We start from the raw sequence: 23,592 nt of genomic DNA on the forward strand, positions 1-23,592 counted from the left end.
CCTATAGATCAAAGTCAAATTGGTGCTCCCCATTTTGTTTTTTAAGAATTTAAGAATGTAGAGAGAGGACTTTGTTGTTTTTGACTTAATACTAGAGGAGATGAGACTGATGATTAACGTACAGGCTGAAGAAAATCAAGAGTTCTCAAACTGTTTTGTTTTTGTTTTTCCCTTCTTAGGGCCACACCCAGGGCATATGGAGGTTCCCGGGCTAGGGGTCCAATCAGAGCTTCAGCTTCGGGACTACACCACAACCACAGGAACGTGGGATCCCAGCTGCGTCTGCGACCTACACCACAGCTCATGGCAACGTGGGATCCTTAACACACTGAGCGAGGCCAGGGATCCAACCCGCAACCTCATGGTTCCTAGTTGGATTCGTTTCCACTTTGCCAAGACAGGAACTCTTCAAAGCGTTGTGGGGTTTGTTTTCTTTTTTAATAGCTCCCTTTCTCCTTTAAATACAAAAGAATATACACCTGTGGCATGTAAATACATAAATTTATGGCACAGCATTGTTTTTTTGTGGAGAAGTCACCATAACCAAAAAAAATCATGGTCGTTGGCTCAACACAGCTTTATTATAGGCCCGTTTATTTTATTATAGAAACTTTTTATTTTAAAGTTCTTACAAAGAACTTCACCTAAACTTTGCTATGTCCTGTTTGCAAAGTGGAGGTAAAGATACTGGTTAAACCACATTTGGGAGTTAATATTACGCTTACTTTTCCCTAATAAAGAATCCAAAGCTGGAGAAAACCAGGTAGCTCTTCAATAAGACATTTCTCCCGGTGATTAAACGCTTATCTGGAAAAAACAAATGTCAGGCCTTTTCCATTCCTATAAATGTAGATAACTCTAACTATCTCGATTAAATTAACTACAACTTGTCCTTACTTCCTAGTTCATCAGGCAAAAAAAAGGCTGTTCCAAGTTTCATTACTTTTATAATACTTCTCATTTTCTTGAGAAGTTATAATACTTTATACCTAAGGACACATTTAAATGTTGAAAAGAAAAAAGTAAAATAACTAAACATAAGTCTAGAAAAGGATGAGCCTCACTACTAAAGAATGTAATACTACTCAAGACAACTTTGAAAGCCCAGTTTAACTCCCAGGGGAAGATGATTCGTCTTCTTTACTAAGACCTCAAACGTCTAACAGGCAGATCTTACTCTCACCTTCTCTGCAACTTCCTAATTCCCTCCCTATGGCCGCAGAAACAGTCTCACTGCCCTTCTCTGGGCCCACTCTTTTTTTTACACGAATTACCTAACAGTCTAACTTGTCTGGGAAGTGCCTAGAAAAGCTGGAGGTTAGGACCACGCTGTCTTGACAACCTCTCCCCTGGCCCCTCCTCCAGCGGCCGCCCGAGAGAAAGAGGGGCCCCAGCCCGACGCCACTCTACCGGCTCCTGGATGTAAACATCGCCGTTCTCTTCCCCACCCGCGCCCAACTTCCCTCTCCCGGCCGCGGTTTTGCAGGAGCTCAGTGAAAAGGGAGACCACATACCCTCGGAAGTGAGGCGAGAGAAGGGCTTAAGCAACTCCGCGAAGCTAAGGTGATTGAGACGAGTGAGCCGCTCGGCTTCGTCGCTGCATAGCGCGGCGACACAGGGTACGAAGGAGTCCGGGATGAGCTCCTGCACCGACTGTACACACTGGGCCATCACCACGGCAGAGGCGGCGGCGTCCGCCTTTCGGCCCACTCAGAGGCTGATCCAGCGGCTGCAGCAGCTACTGCCGCCGCCCGCCAGCCTGGCCCGGCCGGGCGGGGCCCGGCACTAAAGCCTTGAAACCAATAGAAGGAACAGATGCTTCCTCGGTTCCCGGGGCACCAGCCACTGACCCCTCCCCGTCACCGCCGCTCCTCAGCACTCGCCCCGGCGTCCTCGCATTCCACCCAGATAAGTGGAGACGCCGACAATCGCCAGTTAATCCTCCCGACGGCAAAGCCTTGGTCACTGTCCCACCGGTATCGCCATATTGAGGCCGAACCCTGACCCACCAGCGTACTTATCCCATCAGCCCCCGCGCTCGCCCCTCACGTGACAGTGTCAAAGGAGGCGATAGGGGCGGAGAAAGAGAGCGGGGAGAGGGAAGTAAAAGAGCGACCGAGGCCTGTAGGGAGGCCGGCGCCGGAAGTGGGACGGGTGGGTCCCTTACTAGGCAGGGCTAGGGCGGGGACTACGAGTGCAGTGGGCGGGGCTAGGCAGACAGGCACGCAGCGTTAGGTCTGGCTTGGCAAAGCCGCTCCATGTGCGACCGGGAGTCAGTAGGTAGACGCTTGTGATCCGTGATGATACAGTGGTGGAGGCGCTCGTAAGCCTTCCACGCCCAGGGGGCCTCCCCTGGAAACAGTGGGCAAGTGATGTGGCTGTTCGCGCTGCTTCCTGCCCATTGGCCCCGCCCTTCCCACGCTCATAGTGGAGCGACTAGGGGCACCTGCTCAGGGAAGAGGTCCCCATGTCCTCCCAGTTCTTGGGGGTTTCTCTGGATCCGGCCTGAAGAGGCCGACGTATCTTTTGAACACAGCCATGCTTTTTAGAAAGCATTTAGAAAAGGTTACCACGAATGGGGACTCAAGCAGTGAGCAGAAATGTGTGCTGTTGTGGGCGCTGCAGTTAACCCGAGTGTAAGAGAAACTCCTGCGCTACTGCAGTCTTGCTGGTCTCAGAGAACGTGTGTGCCTGGGGACATCCGACCTGATCCTCCGCAGCAGCTTCCTTTTTACACTCTACTGAAATACTACTTTGTAGTGATGAAAGTGGAAAGCCAGTAATTACGTGCCAAGCGAAAGCTTGACTGGCTTCTTGCTAGCTTTCATTTTTATAGATTTTTTTTCCCTCAAAATATGTATAAGTGATTGAAAGGAAGTTTACTATATCATTCAACTGATTGGATTCCTTCAGAATTATATGCTAAAAATATAAGGCAAGGAAAAATGGAACTCTGTCATGGTTTTATGGCTCTTGATTTAAAGGACGCTTCCCCAACAACTATATCACAGATTGTCGGATTTTTTGGCACCCTGAATATTCTACCATGGTAAGAATTTATGGCAGATAAGTATGCCTTTTTCCTATAAATCAAAAAATGGGATGTAGGAAAGGACAGTAGGATATACTGACATGACACCTTAGCCACAGATCAGTCTACAAAAGATAACATGTGCAAGTTGAAGATCTGGAAAATCAGTCCCTTAAAACTTATCTGTGCCTGAGGACCTCTTGGAAATTCTTTTCTTATCCCCCGGGGTATACATATTCCCTTTTGAATACTTCAGATATATCCCTTACCTTTTTTATTTTTTATTTTTATTTATTTATTTATTTATTTTTTAATTTTTTTGGCCTGGGCCCTGGGCCAGGGGTGGAACTCACACAACAGTAGCAACCCAAGCCACTGAAGTAACAACACCAGATCCTTAACCCAATGTGCCACAAGGGAACTCCATCCCTTACCCTTTCTAATGTGAGAGTCTCCTGCAACAGAGTATAACTCAAGTTATAAGATATATTTTTTTGGTAACAGGGTTCCCCAATGCAAGCATACTACTTTGTTTATTATGCAACTCAAAACTTAAAAAGGCAATGTATTTTTTACAGTGAATGTAAAACTAGCTATATTAGACTCTTTGAGAAAGACTCTCCAAGGGTAATTTAGCCTGAATGGATTTTTGGAGATATAATTCACGTACCATAAAATTCGCTCCTTTAAAATGTACAGTTCAGTGGTTTTAAGTTTATTCAGAAAGTTGCACAACCATTACTACTAGTTCCAGAACATTTTCATCACCCCAAAAAGAAGACTGGTGCATACGAACAGTCACTCTTCATCCTAATACCCCTTCTAGGCCCTGACAATCACTAATCTACTTTCTATCTCTATGGATTTACCTATTCTGGACATTTCATATAAATAAGAATCATTCAATATGTGACCTTTGTGTCTGATTTCCTTCACTTAGCATCATGTTCATAGTTTATCCATATCATAGCATGAATCAGTACTTCATTCCTTTTTACAACTGAGCCTAAATGAATTTTTGTCCTATGCATTGACTTTACCATCTCACACCACATCTATACAGTGTTTCCAATGAATGACTTCCCTGTAAAAATCCATTTCTTTCCTAATCTATCCTAAATGATCTAAAGTGTTCATCTTCTGAAGTGTCCTCCCCTAGGAGTTCCCGTCGTGGCACAGTGGTTAACGAATCTGACTAGGAACTATGAGGTTGTGGGTTCAATCCCTGGCCTTGCTCAGTGGGTTAAGGATCTGGCATTGCCGTGAGCTGTGGTGTAGGTCGCAGACTCTGCTCAGATCCCGCGTTTCTGTGGCTGTGGCGTAGGCTGGCGGCTACAGCTCCGATTCGACCCCTAGCCTGGGAACCTCCATATGCCTCAGGAGCGTCCCTAAAAGACAAAAAGACAAATAAATAAATAAAGTGTCCTCCCCTAAAGATTAAACTGGAATCACTGCCACATTTGCTTTGCAGCCTACAGGAATGGGGAAAGAGAATGAAAAAGTATGTGACTAATGGTTTAAGATCAGATTGTAGAAATAGCATTCAACAATTTCAATCACATTCCACTGCCCCCCCCCCCAAGTCTCATGGTCACAGCTATCTCCTAAGGAGACTGGAAAATATAGGCTTGAGAGTTCTGTTGCTAAACAAAGAGGAGAATGAATACGAGATGACCGTCAAGAGTCTCCACCCTGCTTTTTTAGGAATGAGATACCCTGCAGGATAATTTTACCTAGGGTCTAAGATATCACATCTCTCATTTCTCTGACTCCTCTGGACATTGACCTTTTTTGCATCACATGTCCTTTCAACTATTTACTCTGTCCAGGAAAAATGAAGTGCTATGATTGGCCAGGCCTTGGCCTTGTGCCCACCCTCAAGGCCAAGAGGACAGGGCCTGTCACTAAAAGAGAGGAAGCTTGCTGGACAAAATAATAACAATAACACAAGCAAATAAGAACCTATTTTCCAAGTAGTAAAGATGAGCCCCAGCTTCCTTCTCTCCCCAGAATCAAAGAATCCTGTAAAATGTATGCTATGCCAATAGCCTTATACTTTGAAACACTGTGTTACCAAATGATCATGGTTTTTTTTATTTTGCATGTATGACATTGCCAGTCTCTTCTGCTGTCTGGTGTGGTCAAATTTAAAGAACACAGACACGGAAATCAGAGGTGCCTCGCATTCTTTATCTGTAAGTTTATGAACTTGGAACTAAGATTTCCGGTATTCATTTTAATTTAATGTGAAGATCTGAGAGTCTGCTCTTATTTCCATTATTATTAAATTTTACTGTGTTAACAGTAGATGGTGCTATTGGGTATTGGCTGCAAAAGCAAAAAAACAAAACAAAACAAAACATAAAGTACATGGATCTCACATAGAAGATAACCTAACTGTACATCAGAGTATTGGAGGTTGGGGGTGCTGAGAAATTTTGTTCATTAAAAGTTTATGTACAAGCTTATGTGGAATCTAAAAAACATGAATGTATATACAAAACAGAAACAGACTCACAGGCATAGAAAACAAACTAATAGTTACCAAGGGGGGAGAGGTAAGGGAGGAGGGACAAATTAGGGGTATGGGATTAACAGATACAGACCACTGTACATAAAATGGATAAGCAACAAAGATGTACTGTTTCATAGGGAAACCTACCCAATATCTTATAATAACCTACAATGGAATATAATGTGCAAAAATCCTGAATCACTAGGCTGTATGCCTGAAACTAACACAATATTATGTACAGCCGAACTTCAATTTGTAAAAAGTTTCTTTTTTATTTTTATTTATTTGTGGGTTTTGGTGTTTTGTTTTTTTTGTTTTGTTTTTTTGTTCTTGGTCTTTTTGTCTTTTTTTAGGGTTGTACCCACAGCTTATGGAGGGTCCCAGGCTAGGGGTCTAATCTGAGCTGTAGCCAGTGGCCTACACCACAGCCACAGCAACTTGGGATCCAAGCTGCATCTGCGACCTACAGCACAGCTCATGGTAACGCCAGGTCCTTAACCCACTGAGCAAGGCCAGGGATCCAACCCGCGTCCTCATGGATGCTAGTCAGGTTCGCTAACCACTGAGCCATGATGGAACTCCCAAATGTTTCTTATGTTCAAAGATTTTATAGCCTACTACTTTAAAACACTAAAAAAGAAAGATTTAAATATATAATCTACATATTGACCTACACTTTTTACTTTGTTTACTGTACTGGATGTTTTAAATCAACTTATTATCATTAAAATTCTGACTAAAACAGATGGTATCCATTTCCTGGTTATTTTAGGAATGAATCATAGCCACAGTTTTGCACTTAAAAGCTCATGATTCTATTTTATACTTACAATACATATTTAAGCCCCATATAAATCTTTGTCTAATTTAATCGGCAGCAAGTAAAAATCTTTTATACGTATTTTCTCCTTTATGCTTCTAAGATAGGGAATAATATTACTGCTTGGTTTTAAATCATATGTAAATACTTTCAAAAAGAATAGAACAAAAAGAACCAGATTTGGACAAGAAAAATATGGATGGGGGAGCAGTGAGTGGGAATACTAAAGACCTCAACTCCAAACCATTCTATAATCATTAATCCTCAAGATTCAGACTAAAAATAAATACATAGTTCTATGCCATATTGTAGATTGGTTGCATAGACCCATGACTTTCCATTTAGGAAGAGCTACAATATCATTTTGTTTTTTGTGGGTTTTTTGCTTTATTTCTGTATTTTTTTATTTGTTACTCAAATGAATTTATCACATCTGTTTTTGTATAATGATCATAACAATCCAATTTCACAGGATTTCCATCCCACAACCCAAGCACATCCTCCCACCCTTCAAACTGTCTCCTCCAGAGACCATAAGTTTTTCAATGTCTGTGAGTCAGCATCTGTTCTGCAAAGAAGTTCAATCTGTCCTATTTTCAGATTCCACATCAGAGAAAGCATTTGATGTTGGTGTCTTATTGTATGGCTGACTTCACTTAGCATGATAATTCTAGGCCCATCCATATTCCTAAGAATGCTTGTATTTCTTTCCTTTTAATGGCAGAGTAATACTCCATTTTGTATATGTACCACCTCTTCTTCTTTGTTTGTCTTTTTTTTTTTTTTTTTTGTCTTTTTGCCATTTCTTGGGCCACTCCCGTGGCATATGGAGGTTTACAGGCTAGGGTTCGTACCGGAGCTGTAGCCATCAGCCTATGCCAGAGCCATAGCAATGTAGGGTCGAGCCACATCTGCAACCTACACCACAGCTCACAGCAATGCTGGATCCTTAACCCACTGAGCAAGGCCAGGGATCGAACCCGCAACCTCATGGTTAATAGTCAGATTCATTAACCACTGAGCCACGACGGGAACTCCTGTACCACCTCTTCTTGATCCACTCCTCTATCAATGGACATTTAGGTTGTTTCCATATCTTGGCTATTGAAAAGAGTGCTGCAATGAACATTGGAGTACATGTGTCTTTGAGAGTCATGGTTTTCTCTGGATAGATGCCCAGGATTGGGATTGCTGGATCAAATGGTAGTTCTATGTTTAGTTTTCTGAGGCATCTCCATACTGTTTTCCACAGTGGTTGCACCAATGTACAATCCCACCAACAGTGTAATAAGGTTCCTTTTTCTCCACACCCTCTCCCACACTTATTGTTTGTAGACTTTTGGATGATGGCCATTCGGGCATGTAAGGTGATACCTCATCGTGGTTTTGATTTGCATTTCTCTAATCATGAGTGATGTTGAACATCTTTTCATGTGTTTTTTGGCCATCTGTATGTCTTCTTTGGAGAATTGTCTGTTTAGATCTTCTGCCCATTTTGTGATGGGGTTGTTTGTTTTTTTGGTATGGAGCTGCAGAAGTTGTTCATAAATTTTGGAGATTAATCCCTTGTCAGTTGATTCATTTGCATAGATTTTCTCCCGTTCTGTGGGTTGTCTTTTTGTTTTGTTTAGGGTTTCCTTTGCTGTGCAGACACTTTTAAGTTTGATTAGGTACCATCTGTTTATTTTTGTTTTTGTTGTCAATACTCTGAGAGGTGGATCTGAGAAGATGTTGCTGTCATTTATGTCAGAGAGTGTTTGGCCTATGTTTTCCTCGAAGAGTTTTATAGTGTCTGGTCTTCTATCTAGGTCTTTAATCCATTTGGAGTTTATTTTTGTGTATGGTGTTAGGGAGTGTTCTCATTTCATTCTTTTCCATGTGTCTGTCCAGTTTTCCCAGCACCACTTACTGAACAGGCTGTCCTTTCTCCATTGTATATCCTTGCCTCCTTTGTCATAGATGAGTTGGCTGTAGGTGTGTGGGTTGAATTCTGGGCTTTCTATCCTTTTCCACTGATCTCTATTTCTGTCTTGGTGCCAGTGCCAGGTGGTTTTGATGATTGTTGCTTTGTAGTATAGTCTGAAGTCCAGGAGCCTGATTCTTCCAGCTCCATTTTTCTTTTTCAGGATGTCTTTGGCTATTCTGGGTCTGTTGTGCTTCCAAACAAACTTTAAAATGTTTTGTTTGAGTTCTGTGAAGAATGTCCTTTGTGATTTGATAGGGATTGCATTGAATCTGTAGATTGCCTTAGGTAGTATAGTCATTTTCATAATATTAAATCTTCCAATCCATGAGCATGATATATCTTTCCATCTATTTGTGTCATCTTTGATTTCTTTCATCAGTGTCTTATAGTTTTCAGAGTACTACAGTATCATTTTAAATGTGAAGAAACAGATCTAGAGAAATCATTTCCCCAAGGTTATATCCCTAGTTAGGCACAGAGCCAGAAAAAGCTCCCCAGTTTCCTGACTTTCAGTCTCAAGCACTTTTTATCGTGCTTCTTCTGTTTATATATTAATTAAAATTGGTTTTTATTTATTTGCCCCTCCTTATTTCAGAAATAATGCCACATATATTGTTTTAATGCATACTTATTTATAAATGCTTTTAATTTCTGACTCATTAAAATGAATTTATCTATTTTAAAAAAAAGAAGAGTTACAGCTGCTAAGCAGTCCCCAAAAGCCATGTACTTTGTTAGTTAACTTGCTAGACAAGTTAAAAAAATATATGCACTTTGAAAGAAATTAAAGACCTACCTAAACACATGGAATAACATCTCACTTTCATGGATTGGAAGACTTAATACCATTAAGATGGCAACACTCCACAAATTGATCTACAGATTCACATCAAATTTGGAGGACTCAACCACCTATCTAATTGCAAGCTTACTATAGGAGTTCCCCTTGTGGCTCAGTGGGTTACAAACCAGATTGGTATTCACGAGGATGTGGGTTCCATCCCTGGCCAACCCTGGCCATCCCTGGCCTCACTCAGTGGGTTAAGCATCCAGCGTTGCCGTAAACTGGGTAGGTCATAGAGCTGCTGTGAGCTGTGGAGTATGCTCGGATCTCAAGTTGCTGTAGCTGTGGTATAGGCTTGCAGCTATAGCTCTGATTTGACCCATAGCCTGGGAACATGCCACAGGTGTGGCCCTAAAAAAAGCAAAATAAACAAACTTAGTGCAAAGCTACAGCAGAATTCCCTGATGGCCAGGGGGTTAAGAATTTGGTGTCACTTCTGTGGCTCGAGTTGCTGCTGTGGCGCATGTTTGATCCCTGGCCTAGGAACTTCCCCGTGGTTCAGGGGCATAGGAAAAAAAAAAAAAAAGCTGCAGTAATAAAAGTAGTGTGATACTGACAGGACAGACACATATATTAATGGGAATAGAAATGAGGGTCCCAAAATAAACCCTCACATTTAAGGGCAATTGATTTTTCAAAGGCTACCGAGACTATTTTAGAGGAAAATAAAATAGTCCTTTCAGCAGACAGTGCTAGGTCATCTCGTTATTTACGTGTGAAAGAATGAAGCTGAGCCCCCTACCTTACCCCATATACAAAAAAATTAACTCAAAAGACCTAAATGTTAAATCTAAAATTATAAAACTGTTAGAAGAAAACATAGGCTTGAATCATCATAATCTGGAACTAGGCAATAGTTTCTTAGATATAATAGCAAAGTCACAAACAACAACAGCAAAAAGAGATAAACTGAACATCATCATATTTTAAAAACTGTGCTTCAAAGCATACTATTAAGAAAGTGATATGAAAATTTATTTTTGTAGTATACATAGTAGTCATCAAGTCTCTTGACAGAGTATATTTTTAAAGAATTTCTTTGTGATGAATCCATAATGTCTGCAACTTTGCTGAGACATGAGTGAGGCACACTTTCCATTGTAAAGTATAACAAGGAAAAGAAAATATTAAGCAGTATTAAGAAAGTGAGATTGAGTGAGTATTCATGCAGTTGAGAAATGTGTATTAGTTACCATTTGTGACCTAGCACGGTTCTCATTTTAAACCTCAGAAGGCAAAAATGTACAAATTCTATAAATATTAATGTTCAAACACTGATAGAAATTCTAACATGAATAAAAATAATATTAAAAAAGTGAAAAGACAACCCACAGGATGGAGGAAGTTTTCTGCAAATCATATATCTAATATGATTTGATAAAAATCTGATAAAGTAAATACTGCCAAAAACTAAATATGGGTACCAAAAATATAGAAATAGAAGGGGAAAAAAATCTAGTATATATAAAGAACTATTACAACTCAGTAATAAAAAAAGACAAATTACCCTGTCAAAAATGTGCAACATCTAGTTAATATCTGTCACCATACATAGTTACAAATTGTTTTTATGGAGTTTCCTGGTGGCTCAGTTAAGGATCCAGCATTGTCGCTGCTGTGGCTCAAGCCACTGATGTGGCACTGGTTCGATCCCTGGCCAGGAACTTCTGCATGTCGCAGGCACCACCAAAAAAAAACAAAACAAAAATTGTTTTTTCTTGTGATGAGAACTTTTTAGATCTACTCTCTTAGCAACTTTCAAATGTACTAGATTTATTATGGTGACCATTTCACAATATATATAAATACTGAATCATTACCTTGTACACTTGAAAGTAGTGTGCTATTATACGTCAATGATTGTTCAATAAAAATAAAAGGAAATCCTTAACTATATATCTTTATTATGTAGCAAAGATTCATAATATTATACCTAAAGGGTAAATGTAAGAATCATTTCCTTTAAAGTCAGAATGAGACAAGAGTGTCCATTATCACTGTTTCAACACTTTTCTAGCTTCCTTATAGAAGCAGTTGGGGAGTTCCTATAGTGGCTCAGCAGTAACAAATCTGACTAGTAACCATGAGGATGTGGGTTCAATCCCTGGCCTTGCTCAGTGGGTTAAGGATCCAGCATTGCTGTGAGCTGTGGTGTAAGCTGTGGTGTGAGCTCAGATCCTGAGTTGTTATGACTGTGGCCCAGACCGGCAGCTGCAGCTCCTTCTATTCAACTCCTAGCCTGGGAACCTCCATATGCTGTGGGTGTGGACCTAAAAAAGAAAAAAAAAAAAAAAGATAAAAAGAAGCATGAAAAGAAGAAGATAAAAAGAAAAATGAAATTTTTAGGATTTCAAAAGGAAGGAAAAAAAGCCTATACTTATTTAGAAATAATATAGTGAGCTAAATATATAGTGCACCTTTATCCTCTCTTCAGTTGCTCTCCCAAAATTAGGAGGCAGAACTCATATTTTCAGCTTCTCTTATAGCTGAGACATCATCATTTGACTTGTGTTTTGTCAGCTAGACATATATGTACAAGAATCCTATTTGAAAGGAAATTATGTAAGGAAACATGTATTTGGAGAGCTTCCTTTTATGCTCACATTGATAGTGACAGAGGCACCATAAAGCTGTCTATTCCACCAAAATCAGTCCAGAGGTTCAATGCAATTGCAGTCAAAATATCCAGAGATTTTATGGAATTTGACAAACTCATCCTAAAATCCACTCTTAAGAGCAAAGATCTAAAGAATAGTTAAGATACTTCTGAAGATGAAGAAAAAGGTAGACGGAAGCAAGCAAGATATATTAAATTTATAATATGGTTATTAAGACAACAGTAGACAAACAGACCAGTGGAATAGAATGGAGAGCTGTGGGACAGACCAACTTAGAACATGAACAAAGCAATGCAGAAAGGACAGATTATTCAATAAATGGTGCTTCAATAATTGGTTATCTCTATGGAACAAAAATCCATTTAGTTTTCTATGTCACAGCATACAAAAAACTCCGATCAGGTAGAGTAAAGATGGAAACAATAATAACAAACACTTACTTCCTGCTTATTATGTGCCCAGGATGGTTTTAAGCATTTTATGTGTCCCAATTCATTTGGTCCTCATAACAACCCTGTGAAGTAGTACTACTAACATCATTCCTATTTCATAGGTGAGGAAACGGAGGCAAGAGAGATTAATTAAATTGTCCCAGGCCACAGAACCACTAAGTAAATGAGCTGTGCTTTGTACTCGGGTAATCTGCCTCTTGAGTCTCTGTTTTAAACCCCTATACTACATTACCTCCCTTTTGTGAAGAAAATAGGAACAGATTTCTTAAATAAGAATCAAAGAGTGCAAAGCATAACAAAAGTTTGATAATTGGATTACATTACATTTAAGATCTTTTTATCAGAAGATCACAAAGTGGTGAAAATAACAGCTACAAATGTACAAAGGTATAGATACACCCTAAAGAACTATAATTAATAAGAAAAAAGGTAAGCAATGCAATTGATGCTATACATGTGACAAGATACAACACATAGGATACAAGTGACAGAAAGTTACACAAGAGAAAATGTTATCAATAAGCATGTAAATATTCTGAAATTTTTTTAAAAAATGAGCAAAGGTGATAAATACATGGTTGTCCAAAAAAATGATTTACAAATAGGCAATAAACACATGAAAAGATACTCACCATTATTAACCATGATGAAAATGAAAATCAAAACCATAATAAAATACCATTTCACATCCAGTAGGATGGCTGTAATCCAAAAGACAATAACAATTGTGACAAGAATGTGGAGAAATTTGAACCTTCATGTACTGCTGGTGGGAATGCAAAGTGGTACAGCTGGTTTGGAAGACAAGCTGTTTTCCAAACTGTTAAACATAGAGTTTCTCAAGCTGTTAAACATAGAGTTACCATAAGATCCAGCAGTTTTACTCCTAAGAGAAATGAAAACATATGCCTACACAAAAACTTGTGCCTGAATGTTCATGAGTATATTCCTGACAGCCAAAGTGTGGAATCAATCCAAATGTTCATCAACAAATAAATAAGTAAAATGTGATACAGCTGTGCAATATAATATTATTTGGCAATAACAAGAAATGAAGTACTGATACATGCTACAACTTAGATGAACCTTGAAAAAATGCTAAGAGGAAGAAGCCAGTAACAAAGGGCCACATATGATTCCATTTATATAAAACATTTAGAATAGCTACATCTATAGAGACAGAAAATAGATTAGTGCTTGCCTGAAAATTGGAAGGTTATGGCTAAGGGGTACCCTGTTTCTTTTTGGAATAATGACAACATTCTAAACTGATTGTAATGATGATGTGTAATCCAGTGAATGCACTAAAAGCCATTGAACTGTAGAATTTTAAAGGGTGAATTGTATGGTATGTGAATTATATCTCAACAAAGCTGTTACCCAAAAATGTACAATGCAATGTTTTGCAGTTTAAAAAAGTCAGAGATGAGGAAAACTATTACAGTTTGTGTTGTAAGCCACAAATTTGGTAACAAAACCGCAAATCGAAAGAAAAATCTAGTCATGATTTCTCCACTGCTCAGTTGTAAAACCTTGGAACTAGTCACTTAACCTCTTTGATCTCAAGAATCATCACCTATAGATTAAGAATTGTGTGAATGCTGGTAACTCATGATTCTAAACAATGGTTCCTAGCTTTTAGAAGCACAGATCTTTTGAGAAATTGATAAACATCAGAAGCGTTCTGGTGAAAATCAGGAATGAGGCAATTAATTACTATTAATATTTAATATTGTTCTGAAACTTGGAGCTAATAAAATAAAAATAAGTATAAATTTTGGAGGAGTTCCCTTGTGGAACAGTGGGTTGAGGATCTGGCATTTTCACTTACAGCATCTTGGGTTGCTTCTATGGCACGGGTTTGATCCCTGGCTGGGGAACTTCCACGTGCTGTGGGCATGGTCAAAAAAAAAAGAAGTATAAATCTTGGAAAAGAAAAAAAGATTATTATATACTCAGAAAGGTCAGACAAATTTACAGGAAAAAAAACATAATTAATAAAAGTATTCAATAAAGGATCCTAGAGTCATAAAATCAATAGCAATAAATAAGAATAATTCAATTAGAAAAAAAATTTTAAGATACCACATTCAAATCCATATTCCTGCATGAGAAGGTTATCTCAAGCAATGAAAACGTCAATATCCATATATGACAAAAACAAAACAAAAGAAAACTCCTTAAACATTCCTCTTAAAAGGCTATAACAACAAGTAAGATCACAGTTAATGGTCAAATTCTAAATAAGCACTATTTTAGATGCATCCCACAAAATTTGGTATGTTTGGTTTTCATTTTTGTTCTCTTCAAAATACTTTCCTAATTCCTTTTGCTATTTCTTTTTCACCTACGGATTATTTAGAAGTGTGTTATTTATTTTTCAAATAGTTGGGATTTTTCAGATATGTTTCTATGATTTATTTATAATTTAATTCCATTTCAAAAGGTGCTTTGTATGATTGAGTAATTTTAAATTTCTTGAGTGTTGGTTTAAGGCTTAGAATATGGTCTATCTTGGTAAACAGAAAATGATGGGTTCTGTGGTTGTTGGAAGAATGTTCCTGTTACTGAGCCAATCTTGGATCCTCTCGCCCACATGCAATAAAGCCAATCTACTGACGTGTGGTTGTGGTGAGGCAAAGTGCAGCTTTATTGTAAGGTACCAATACAAGGAGATGAAGTGCCATGCACTCAAAACCCCCTAACTCCTCTGAAGGATTTCAGCAAAGCATTTTTTTAAAGGGAAGGTGAGGGAGGAGATCCTAGGGTGTGTGATCAACTCAGGCACAATTCTTGGTTCATGGTTGGTTCATGGTGAGGTAACATGGCAGTGTCACAGGGGTTAATGTTATCACTCCTTAGGCTCCCTAGGTCTGGGAGCTATGTGCTTTCGATCATCAAGTAGTAAACATCTTCCATTTGGTGAGCGGTTTTCATATCTGTAAAACAACTCAGCAAATGTGCACTAGATACTATTATCTAGGTACTTCAGGGAGGAGCAACAGCATAGAATATAGGGGAGGGGTCTGTCCTGGGAAAGCCTCATAGGGTCCTGCTCAGTTACGTTTTCTAAATACTAATTATGTAATATTGATTGATGAAGTTCCTCAAGTCTTCCTTATCTTTACCTTGTATTTTTCTATTTATATCTGTATTAGTTTCTTAGAGCTCCTCTAACAAAGTGCCACAAACTGAGTGGCTTTAAAACGGCAGAAATTTATTTTCTCATAGTTTTGTTACGTGATTTTTGTTTTTTAGCTGCAACTGAAACATATGGAAGTTCCCAGGTTAGGGATCAAAGTTGTGCCAAAACAGCCACCCGAGCCGCTGCAGTGACAATGCCAGATCTCCGTAACTCTCTGCACCACTAGAGAACTCCCATAGTTTTGGATTCCAAGAGTCCAAAATCAAAATATCAGCAGGACCATGCTCTCTTAGAAGGCTCAAAGGAAAAGATCCTCTTCCTTCTTCTAGCTTGTGGTGGATACTGACAATCTTTGGCATTCCTTGGCTTGTAGCAACTCCAATCTCTGCTTGTTGTCACTTGGGCTGCTTCCCTATGTCTGTGTCTTCAAAATCTCTCTTTCCTTACAAGGACCCGGCAATGCCAGATCCTTAACCCACTGAGTGAGGCCAGGGATTGAATCCGCAACCGCATGGTTCCTAGTCGGATTCATTAATCAGTGAGCCATGATGGGAACTCCTCTGGTGTATTGCTATTAATTACTCAGACAGAAGTATAGAAATCTCTGACTATAATGTGGATTTGTCTGTTTCTTACTTCAATTCTATCGGTTTTTGCTTCATGTAATTTGAAGTTCTTTATTAGGTTCATTAACTTTTAATATTGCTAAATTACTTTGATGAATTGATTCCCTTAGTTAAAAATGTCTGTGACTACTCCTATTCAGCCTAATACTGGAGGCCCTCGCTAGCATAACAAGCTAAGAAAAAGAAATACATTATTTATGGATGAGAAAGAAAAATAAATAAATCTCTTGTCATTTGGCAGAATATGTTCTGCATAGAAAATTTATTTTGTTATCACAGAAAAATTATTTACAGCAGAGAGAGTTCTAAAAGTTTACTAGATAACTGGGTCACCATGCTATACAGTAGAAAATTGACAGAGCACTGTAAACCAGTTATTATGGCAAAAAACAAAAATCATTATATAAATAAATAAATAAATAAGTTTACTAGATAAAAGATCAACATACAAAAAGATCAATTGTGTTATCACATATCAGCACAATTAGAAATTAGAAAACAGACATTTTAAAAGGTATATTTTTCAATAACAAATATTTGAGACTACTGATGTAATATTCATATGTAATAATATATGTAATTATTTTTAAAGCATGAAAATACTATGTGAGGAAAACTACAAGACTTTATTGAAAAACTTAGGAATTTAAAATATACCTAAGGGATGGAATTCCCGTCGTGGCACATTGGTTAATGAATCCAACTAGGAACCATGAGGTTGCCGGTTCGATCCCAGGCCTTGCTCAGTGGGTTAACGATCCGGCCTTGCCGTGGGCTGTGGTGTAGGTCGCAGACACGGCTCAGATCCCTCATTGCTGTGGCCCTGGCGTAGGCTGGTGGCTACAGCTCCGATTAGACTGGTAGCCTGGGAACCTCCATATGTCGAGGGAGCGGCCCTAGAAATGGCAAAAAGACAAAAAAAAAAAAAAAAAAAAGTGTACCTAAGGGAATTACCTGGTGATCTAGTGGCTAGAACTCAGTGTCTTCACCACTGTGGCCTGGGTTGAGTCCTTAAATCCTTAGTCTGAGAACCAAGATCCCACATCAAACCACTGCACACCATGGCCAAAAACCAAAAAAAAAAACGGCCAGTAATAATAATAATGAGGACACTTAAGTAGATAGATATACTCTGTTCATGAACTCAGCATTATAAAGATGACAGTTCTTCACTGTCATCTTTAATCTCTAATTCAACTCAAATTAATCTGTAAATTCAATACTAAAGTTAAGAGTATGAGAAATCAGAGTTCCCATCATGGTTCAGCTAAAAGGAATCTGACTGGTATTTATGAGGATGCAGGTTCAATCCTTGGCCTCACTCAGGGGGTTAAGGATCCAGCATTGCCATGATCTGTGGTGTAGGTTGCAGATACAGCTCAGATCTGGCATTGCTGTGGCTGTGACTAGGCCAGTGGCTACAATTCTGATTCGATCCCTAGACTGAGAACCTTCGCATGCCACTAGTCTGGCCCTGAAAAGCCAAAAAAAAAAAAAAAAAAAAAAAAACGAAAAATAAAAAAATAAATAAAATTAAAAAGAACATGAGAAATCACAAAAGAAGAAATGTGCTTTACTGATTCAAAATTTAAAACTAGGAGTTCCCATCTTGGCGCAGTGGAAATGAATCCAACTAGGAACCATGAGGTTGCGGGTTTGATCGCTGGCCTTGTTCAGTGGGTTAAGGATCCAGCATTGCCGTAAGCCGTGGTGTAGATCACAGATGCAACTCAGATCTGGCGTTGCTGTGGCTCTGGTGTAGGCTGGTGGCTACAGCTCCGATTGGACCCCTAGCCTGGGAACCTCCATATGCCATGTGTACAGCCCTATAAAGACAAACGACAAAAAAAAAAAATGTTAACTATTATTTGACCAAAAAAGTAATAAAATTCAGGAGTTCCCTGGTAGCCTAGCAGTTAAGGATTGGGTACTGTCATTGCTGTGGCTCAGATTCAAAAAAAAAGGTAATAAAATTCAGAAAACAGAGAGATAGGAGGAAAGGTTTCTCATACATGTAACAAAAACCAAACATGTTTTTCATATAAAGAGTGTCTAATAAAGACTTTAGTGAGAAACATACTTGCTTTTTTATGTATATGTGAGAAATCTTCCTCTCTTTTTGTTCTTATGCATCTCTCAAATCAGTCCCATTTCTTCTTCTCATCCTCAGTTATTGTCTTACCTTAATGCTTCATTATACCTCACCTCAATTTTTCAATGGCCACCTCAATTTTTCAATAATTATATATACTATGATATATACATAAATATTAATTGCTCTTCCCACTTCAAATCTTTCCCAGTTCCAGTTCGCTCTTCAGAGTAAACTCCCTAAAATATATATGTAAAAGAAAGTGTTACTCACTTCCATAAAAAATTTCAATGACCCTCCATAGCCTAAATCCTAGCACATATTAGGATATATCTTGACCTGGCCCTTGTCCTCCCCCCCAAGTCTTTGCTCCTCAAATGCAAAAAGTTAACGATATTTGAAACACTTGAATTTTCTTAAATCTATCAACTTTCTTTAATTACAGTAGAATTTTAATAGAATTTCCTTAAGCCTTTAGTTATAGAAAAACTGAGACCCACTCAAAGTAACTCAAGTACAATGAGAAGGAAAGTAAATTATTACAATGTAGACTTTTGCAAGGGCAGGAACTAAAATACAACTGGGCTTGATGCAAACAGAAATAGGAACGTTAGAGCCAGAGCTCCTTCCCCAGTCAGAGTTCTTAATGTCCTTTTTTATCTCAGCCTCTTTCTCTTATGGAATTTGTGCTTTTTCCTTAGCTCCTCTCTCTTTCCTCTTCTTCTCTTCCTCCCCCTCCTCCTCATTCTCTTCCTTCTCTCCCTCCTCTTTCTTCCTCTGTCTCTTACACACAGAGAGAGACACACCTCTACCTCTTTTTCTTTACTCATTTTGCACCATACTTAATATGGTTATCCAAACCCCAATTCTACATGATATAATAAAGTATCCCCTCTGTTTCCCTGTTCAATTTGTTAAAACAGATAGAAGGAGAGTTCCTGTCGTCGTGCAGTGGGGGGAAACGAACCTGACTAGGAACCATGAGGTTGTGGGTTTGATCCCTGGCCTCGCTCAGTGGGTTAAGGATCTGGCATTGCTGTGAGCTGTGGTGTGGGTTGCAGATGTGGCTGAGATCTGGCATTGTGACTGTGGTGTAGGCTGGCAGCTGTAGCTCCAATTAGACTCCTAGCCTGGGAACCTCCACCTGCCACTAGTGGAGCCCTAAAAAGAAAAGGAAAAAAAAAAAAAACAGATAAAAAGTTTGGTTGCTTTTAGGTATCCATCCTTGCTTCAACTTAGTCATGGTCAGTGACAAGAGTCATGTCTATAAAAAGTATTAGGGGAGTTCCCACTGTGGCATAATGGATTAATAATCCAACTGCAGCAGCTTGTGTTACTGTGGATGCGTGGGTTCTATCTCTGGCCTGGTGCAGTGGGTTAAAAGGATCAGGCATTGCCGCAGCTATGGCACAGGTCGCAGCTGTGACTTGGATTCAATCCCTGGCTCAGGAACCTCCATATGCTGCAGGTGTTGCCATAAAATTTAAAAAGAAGTATTGCTAGGAGAGCAGGCAAGAAACTTATATAAAACTTCTCTTTAATCCCACCACCACTTCTGCATCATCCTCTTTTCACTTTATTAATTCTTATTCTTTGAACATTAAACTCAAATTTTACCTCTTATGACATAGAATTTTCTGACCTTCAAGTCTAACCATAAGTTGTCCCTATATGTGTCTCATAGCATACCTTAATATAGAATCTATTTCATTATAATCATTTGTTTTCTTTACTGTTCTCATCTAAATTTTGAATTTTAGAGAGCACATACACAGTAGGCACTCATTTCATCACCCATGTAAGACAAATGGGTGACGGATATAAAGAAACAAGTCATAAAACTTTTACTTGGTGGTTTTGTAAATTAATGTCCAACTTATGAAAAGCAATTTGGTGGCAAGTATCAAAAGTTGTAAAAATGTTTTTACTCCTGCTCTATGAAGAATTCATTTCACTTCATTTAACAAATGTTTGTTGATGACTTTTTATAGGTTAGGCACTGATCTAAACTCTAGAGTTTAGAGCAAGGCCAACAAAGACCTGCCATAATCATAGCATGACTGTTACAAGTTTCACCTGTGTGGGTTGCTCTCCATGGTTCTGAACCATACTTGCCCATCAAGACACAAGTCTAGTTCACTAATATCTCCTATGTAATCTTATACCAGAATTGTGAAGCAGAGTAGAGAAGGGAGGATAATAAGAGAAAAATGTGGAAGAGAGAGGAAGAAATATCATTACAAAAGCATAGTCACTTAAAGAGTCAGGCAGAAAAAGATTTAAGATGATTTTCAAATAGTTTCAGCTGCAAAGTTCCACAGCAAAAAAAAACAATCCACAGAATGAAAAGGGAACATAAGTCATGGGGTAAAATATTTACAAACTAGGAGTTCCCATTGTGGCGCAGCAGAAACGAAGCTGACTAGGAACCATGAGGTTGTGGGTTTGATCCCTGGCCTCGCTCAGTGGGTTAAGGATCTGGCATTGCCGTGAGCTGTGGTGTAGGTCACAGACACGGCTTGGATCTGGCATTGCTGTGGCTGTGGTGTAGGCTGGCAGCTACAGCTCTGATTAGACCCCTAGCCTGGGAACCTCCATATGCCATGGGTGCAGCCCTAAAAACACATACACACACACACAAAAAAAATATATATATATATATATGTGTGTGTATATATATATATATATATTGTGTTGCATATATATTTATGTATTTGCAAACCATATGTTTGATAAAGGATTAATCTTTCAAAATAAGTAAGGAATTTCTACAACTCAATCTCAAATAAACTAATGATAATAAAACAGGCTAAAGACTTCAATGGACATTTCTCTTCCCCAAATACAAATGATCAACAAATATAAGAAAAATACTCAATGTCACAAATCATCAGGGAAATGCAAATCACAATTGCAATGAGATACACCTCACACCTATTAGGATGGTTATTATCGGAAAAACAAAAGACAAATGTTGGCAAGGGTATGCAGAAACTGAAACCCTTGTACACTGTTCATGGCTATGCAAAATGGTGCAGCTACTATGGAAAACAGTATGGAAGTTCCTCAAAAAAAAATTAAAAATAGAACCACCATATGCTCCAACAACCCCACTTCTGGAAATTCATCCAAAAGAATTAAAATCAAGATCTCAAAGAAGTATTAGCATTTCAGTGTTTACTACAGCACTATTCACAATGGCCAAGATATGCAAACAACCTAAATGTCCATTGACAGGTGAATGGATAAAGAAAATGTGGTGCATACATACAGTGGACTATAATTCAGCCTTAAGAAAAAGGAAATTCTACAATATGCAAAAACATGGCTGAATCTTGAGGACATTATGCTAAGTGAAATAAGTCAATCATAGAAAGAAAGACAGACCCTGCCTGATTCCACCAACATGAGGTATCTAAAAATTCATATAATCGAAGAGTGGAATAGTGGTTAACAAATGCTAAGGGAGGAGAAAATGGGGAGTTACTAATCAATGGGCACAAAGTTTCAGTCATACAAGATGACTATGCTCTGGAGATCTGCTGTACAATGTTGTACATATAGTCATCAATAATATATTGTACATTTAAAAATTTACTAAGAGGGTGTATCTCATGTGAACATCTTAAGTGTCCTTTAAGATTTAATTTAATTTTAAAATTAAATAAAAATAAAGTTGTTTGCCTAACATTATAACCTCAAAGCTATAACTAGAAGAATTTTTAAAAATAAGGAAATCTTTTTAATAATTGATAAAACAAGCAGAAATGATAGAGTCAATAAGGATATTTCATATTTGAATATTACAATTAACAAAATTGATCTAATTGTTACACAAAGTGTACATCCAACAACTAAAAAATACACCTTATTTTCAAATGCCCATGGAACAATTATTCAAATCAATCATATGGTAGCCCATAAATCAAGACTAACCATTCATCAAAGACTATAGAGTATATGCTCTCTGACTGCAAAGGAAGGAATTGAGCTAGAAATAAATAACAGAAAAGTAACTAGAGAATTTACAAATGCATGGAAATTAAGCATCATACTTCTGAATAACTCTTGGCCAAATAAAGAATCAGAATGAAGTTTGAAAAATTCTGAACTGAATGCTAATGAAAATATATCACTTTGAAATTGTGGGACTCAGCTAAATTAGTGCTTAGAGGGAAGTTTATAGACTGAAATAAATATTTATGAATAAAAAGAAATACTGAAAATCAACTACTTATGCATTCACTTAAAGAAATTAAAAGAAAATTAGCAAATCTAAAGAAAACTGGAAGAAAGTAATACAGATAGAATAAGAAATCAAAGAAATAGAAAATAAGTATACAATAGAGATAATTTAACAAAGCAAAATATTTATTCTTGGAAATTTCAGACAATAATCCTTAGCAAGATTTAACAAGAAAAAAAGCGGAATGTACAAATACGGGCACACAAAGAGAAAAGATGCTAGAGACATTAAAAGGATAATAAGAGAATGAACTACTTTACGTCAATATATTTGAATATTTAGATGAAACTACCAAACCCCTTGCAAAATGGAAACTAATAGAATATGGAGTTCCCATTGCGGCACAGCGGAAACAAATCAGACTAGGAACCATGAGGTTTCAGGTTCAATCCCTGGCCTCGCTCAGTGGGTTAAGGATCTGGCTTTGCGGTGAGTGTGGTGTAGTTCGAAGACACGGCTCAGCTCTGGCATTGCTGTGGCTGTGGTGTAGGCTGGTAGCTGTAGCTCCAATTCAACCCCTAGCCTGGGACTCTCCATATGCCACGAGTGCGGCCCTAAAAAGCAGAAAATTAAAAAAAAAATAAATACAATAATAGAACATGTGAATAAGACTATATTATGAAAGACTGCGTCTGTAATTTAAGAAACAAAAATTTCTCGCCAGGTAAATTCCAGTTCCAAGTGGCATCTTCAGTAAATTCTGTCAAATATGTAAAAAAGAAATGTATCTGAATTCTTCCAGATAAATGGGAAAGAGGAAACACTTCACAACTTATTTTACCTAGCCACCATAACACTGATACTAAAACCTGATAAATAGGGAGTTCCCATTGTGGCTCAGCGGGATAAGGATCTGGCATTGCCGTGAGCTTTGGCTTGGTCACAGATGTGGCTCAGGCTCTGCATTGCTGTGATTGTAGCAAAGGCCAGAGCTGCAGCTCCAATTCCACCCATAGCCCAGGAACTTCCATATGCTGCACCTGCAGCCCTAAAAAGAGAAGAAGAGAAAAAAAAAAAAAACCTGACAAATACATTACAAAGACAGGAACATTATACTTTACTCATAAGCATAGATGCAAAAATTATAAATAAAATGTAAGCAAATTAAATTCATGTAGATATGGGTATTACATAGTAAGTCTTATTTATTCCAGAGAATATAGAGTTCATTTAACTTTTTTTTTTTTTTTTTTTTGTCTTTTGTCTTTTGTCTTTTGTTGTTGTTGTTGTTGTTGCT

The 23,592-nt window shown here is 38.3% G+C and overlaps 1 protein-coding gene and 1 long non-coding RNA gene across 8 annotated transcripts in view; one reads left to right on the plus strand and one right to left on the minus strand.

Moving 5' to 3' along the window:
• The window catches only part of TRAPPC8 (trafficking protein particle complex subunit 8), a 91,621-nt gene extending 89,597 nt beyond the window's left edge, over nt 1–2,024 (minus strand). For all 7 annotated transcript variants that reach the window (XR_014807821.1, XR_014807820.1, XR_014807819.1 and 4 more), the window contains exon 1: nt 1,515–2,024. Coding sequence is in view for 4 of the 7 variants with exons in the window: in XM_021096212.2 (XP_020951871.2) it covers nt 1,515–1,671 (157 nt within the window). In the remaining 3 variants the exon portion in view is untranslated. The remainder of the gene's footprint in view (nt 1–1,514) is intronic.
• Nucleotides 2,025–2,132: 108 nt separating this feature from the next.
• LOC146402793 (uncharacterized) overlaps nt 2,133–23,592 on the plus strand; it is a 31,733-nt gene continuing 10,273 nt past the window's right edge. Inside the window, exons 1-2 of the long non-coding RNA XR_014807827.1 lie at nt 2,133–3,049; nt 5,151–5,226. This is a non-coding gene — a long non-coding RNA (uncharacterized LOC146402793). The remainder of the gene's footprint in view (nt 3,050–5,150; nt 5,227–23,592) is intronic.

The sequence above is a fragment of the Sus scrofa genome, chromosome 6, assembly GCF_054392235.1.
Source record: "Sus scrofa isolate SSC_HxYL_T2T_F1_AM1 chromosome 6, Sscrofa_HxYL_maternal_Yorkshire_Landrace_v2.0, whole genome shotgun sequence".
NCBI classification, from domain to species: domain Eukaryota; kingdom Metazoa; phylum Chordata; class Mammalia; order Artiodactyla; family Suidae; genus Sus; species Sus scrofa.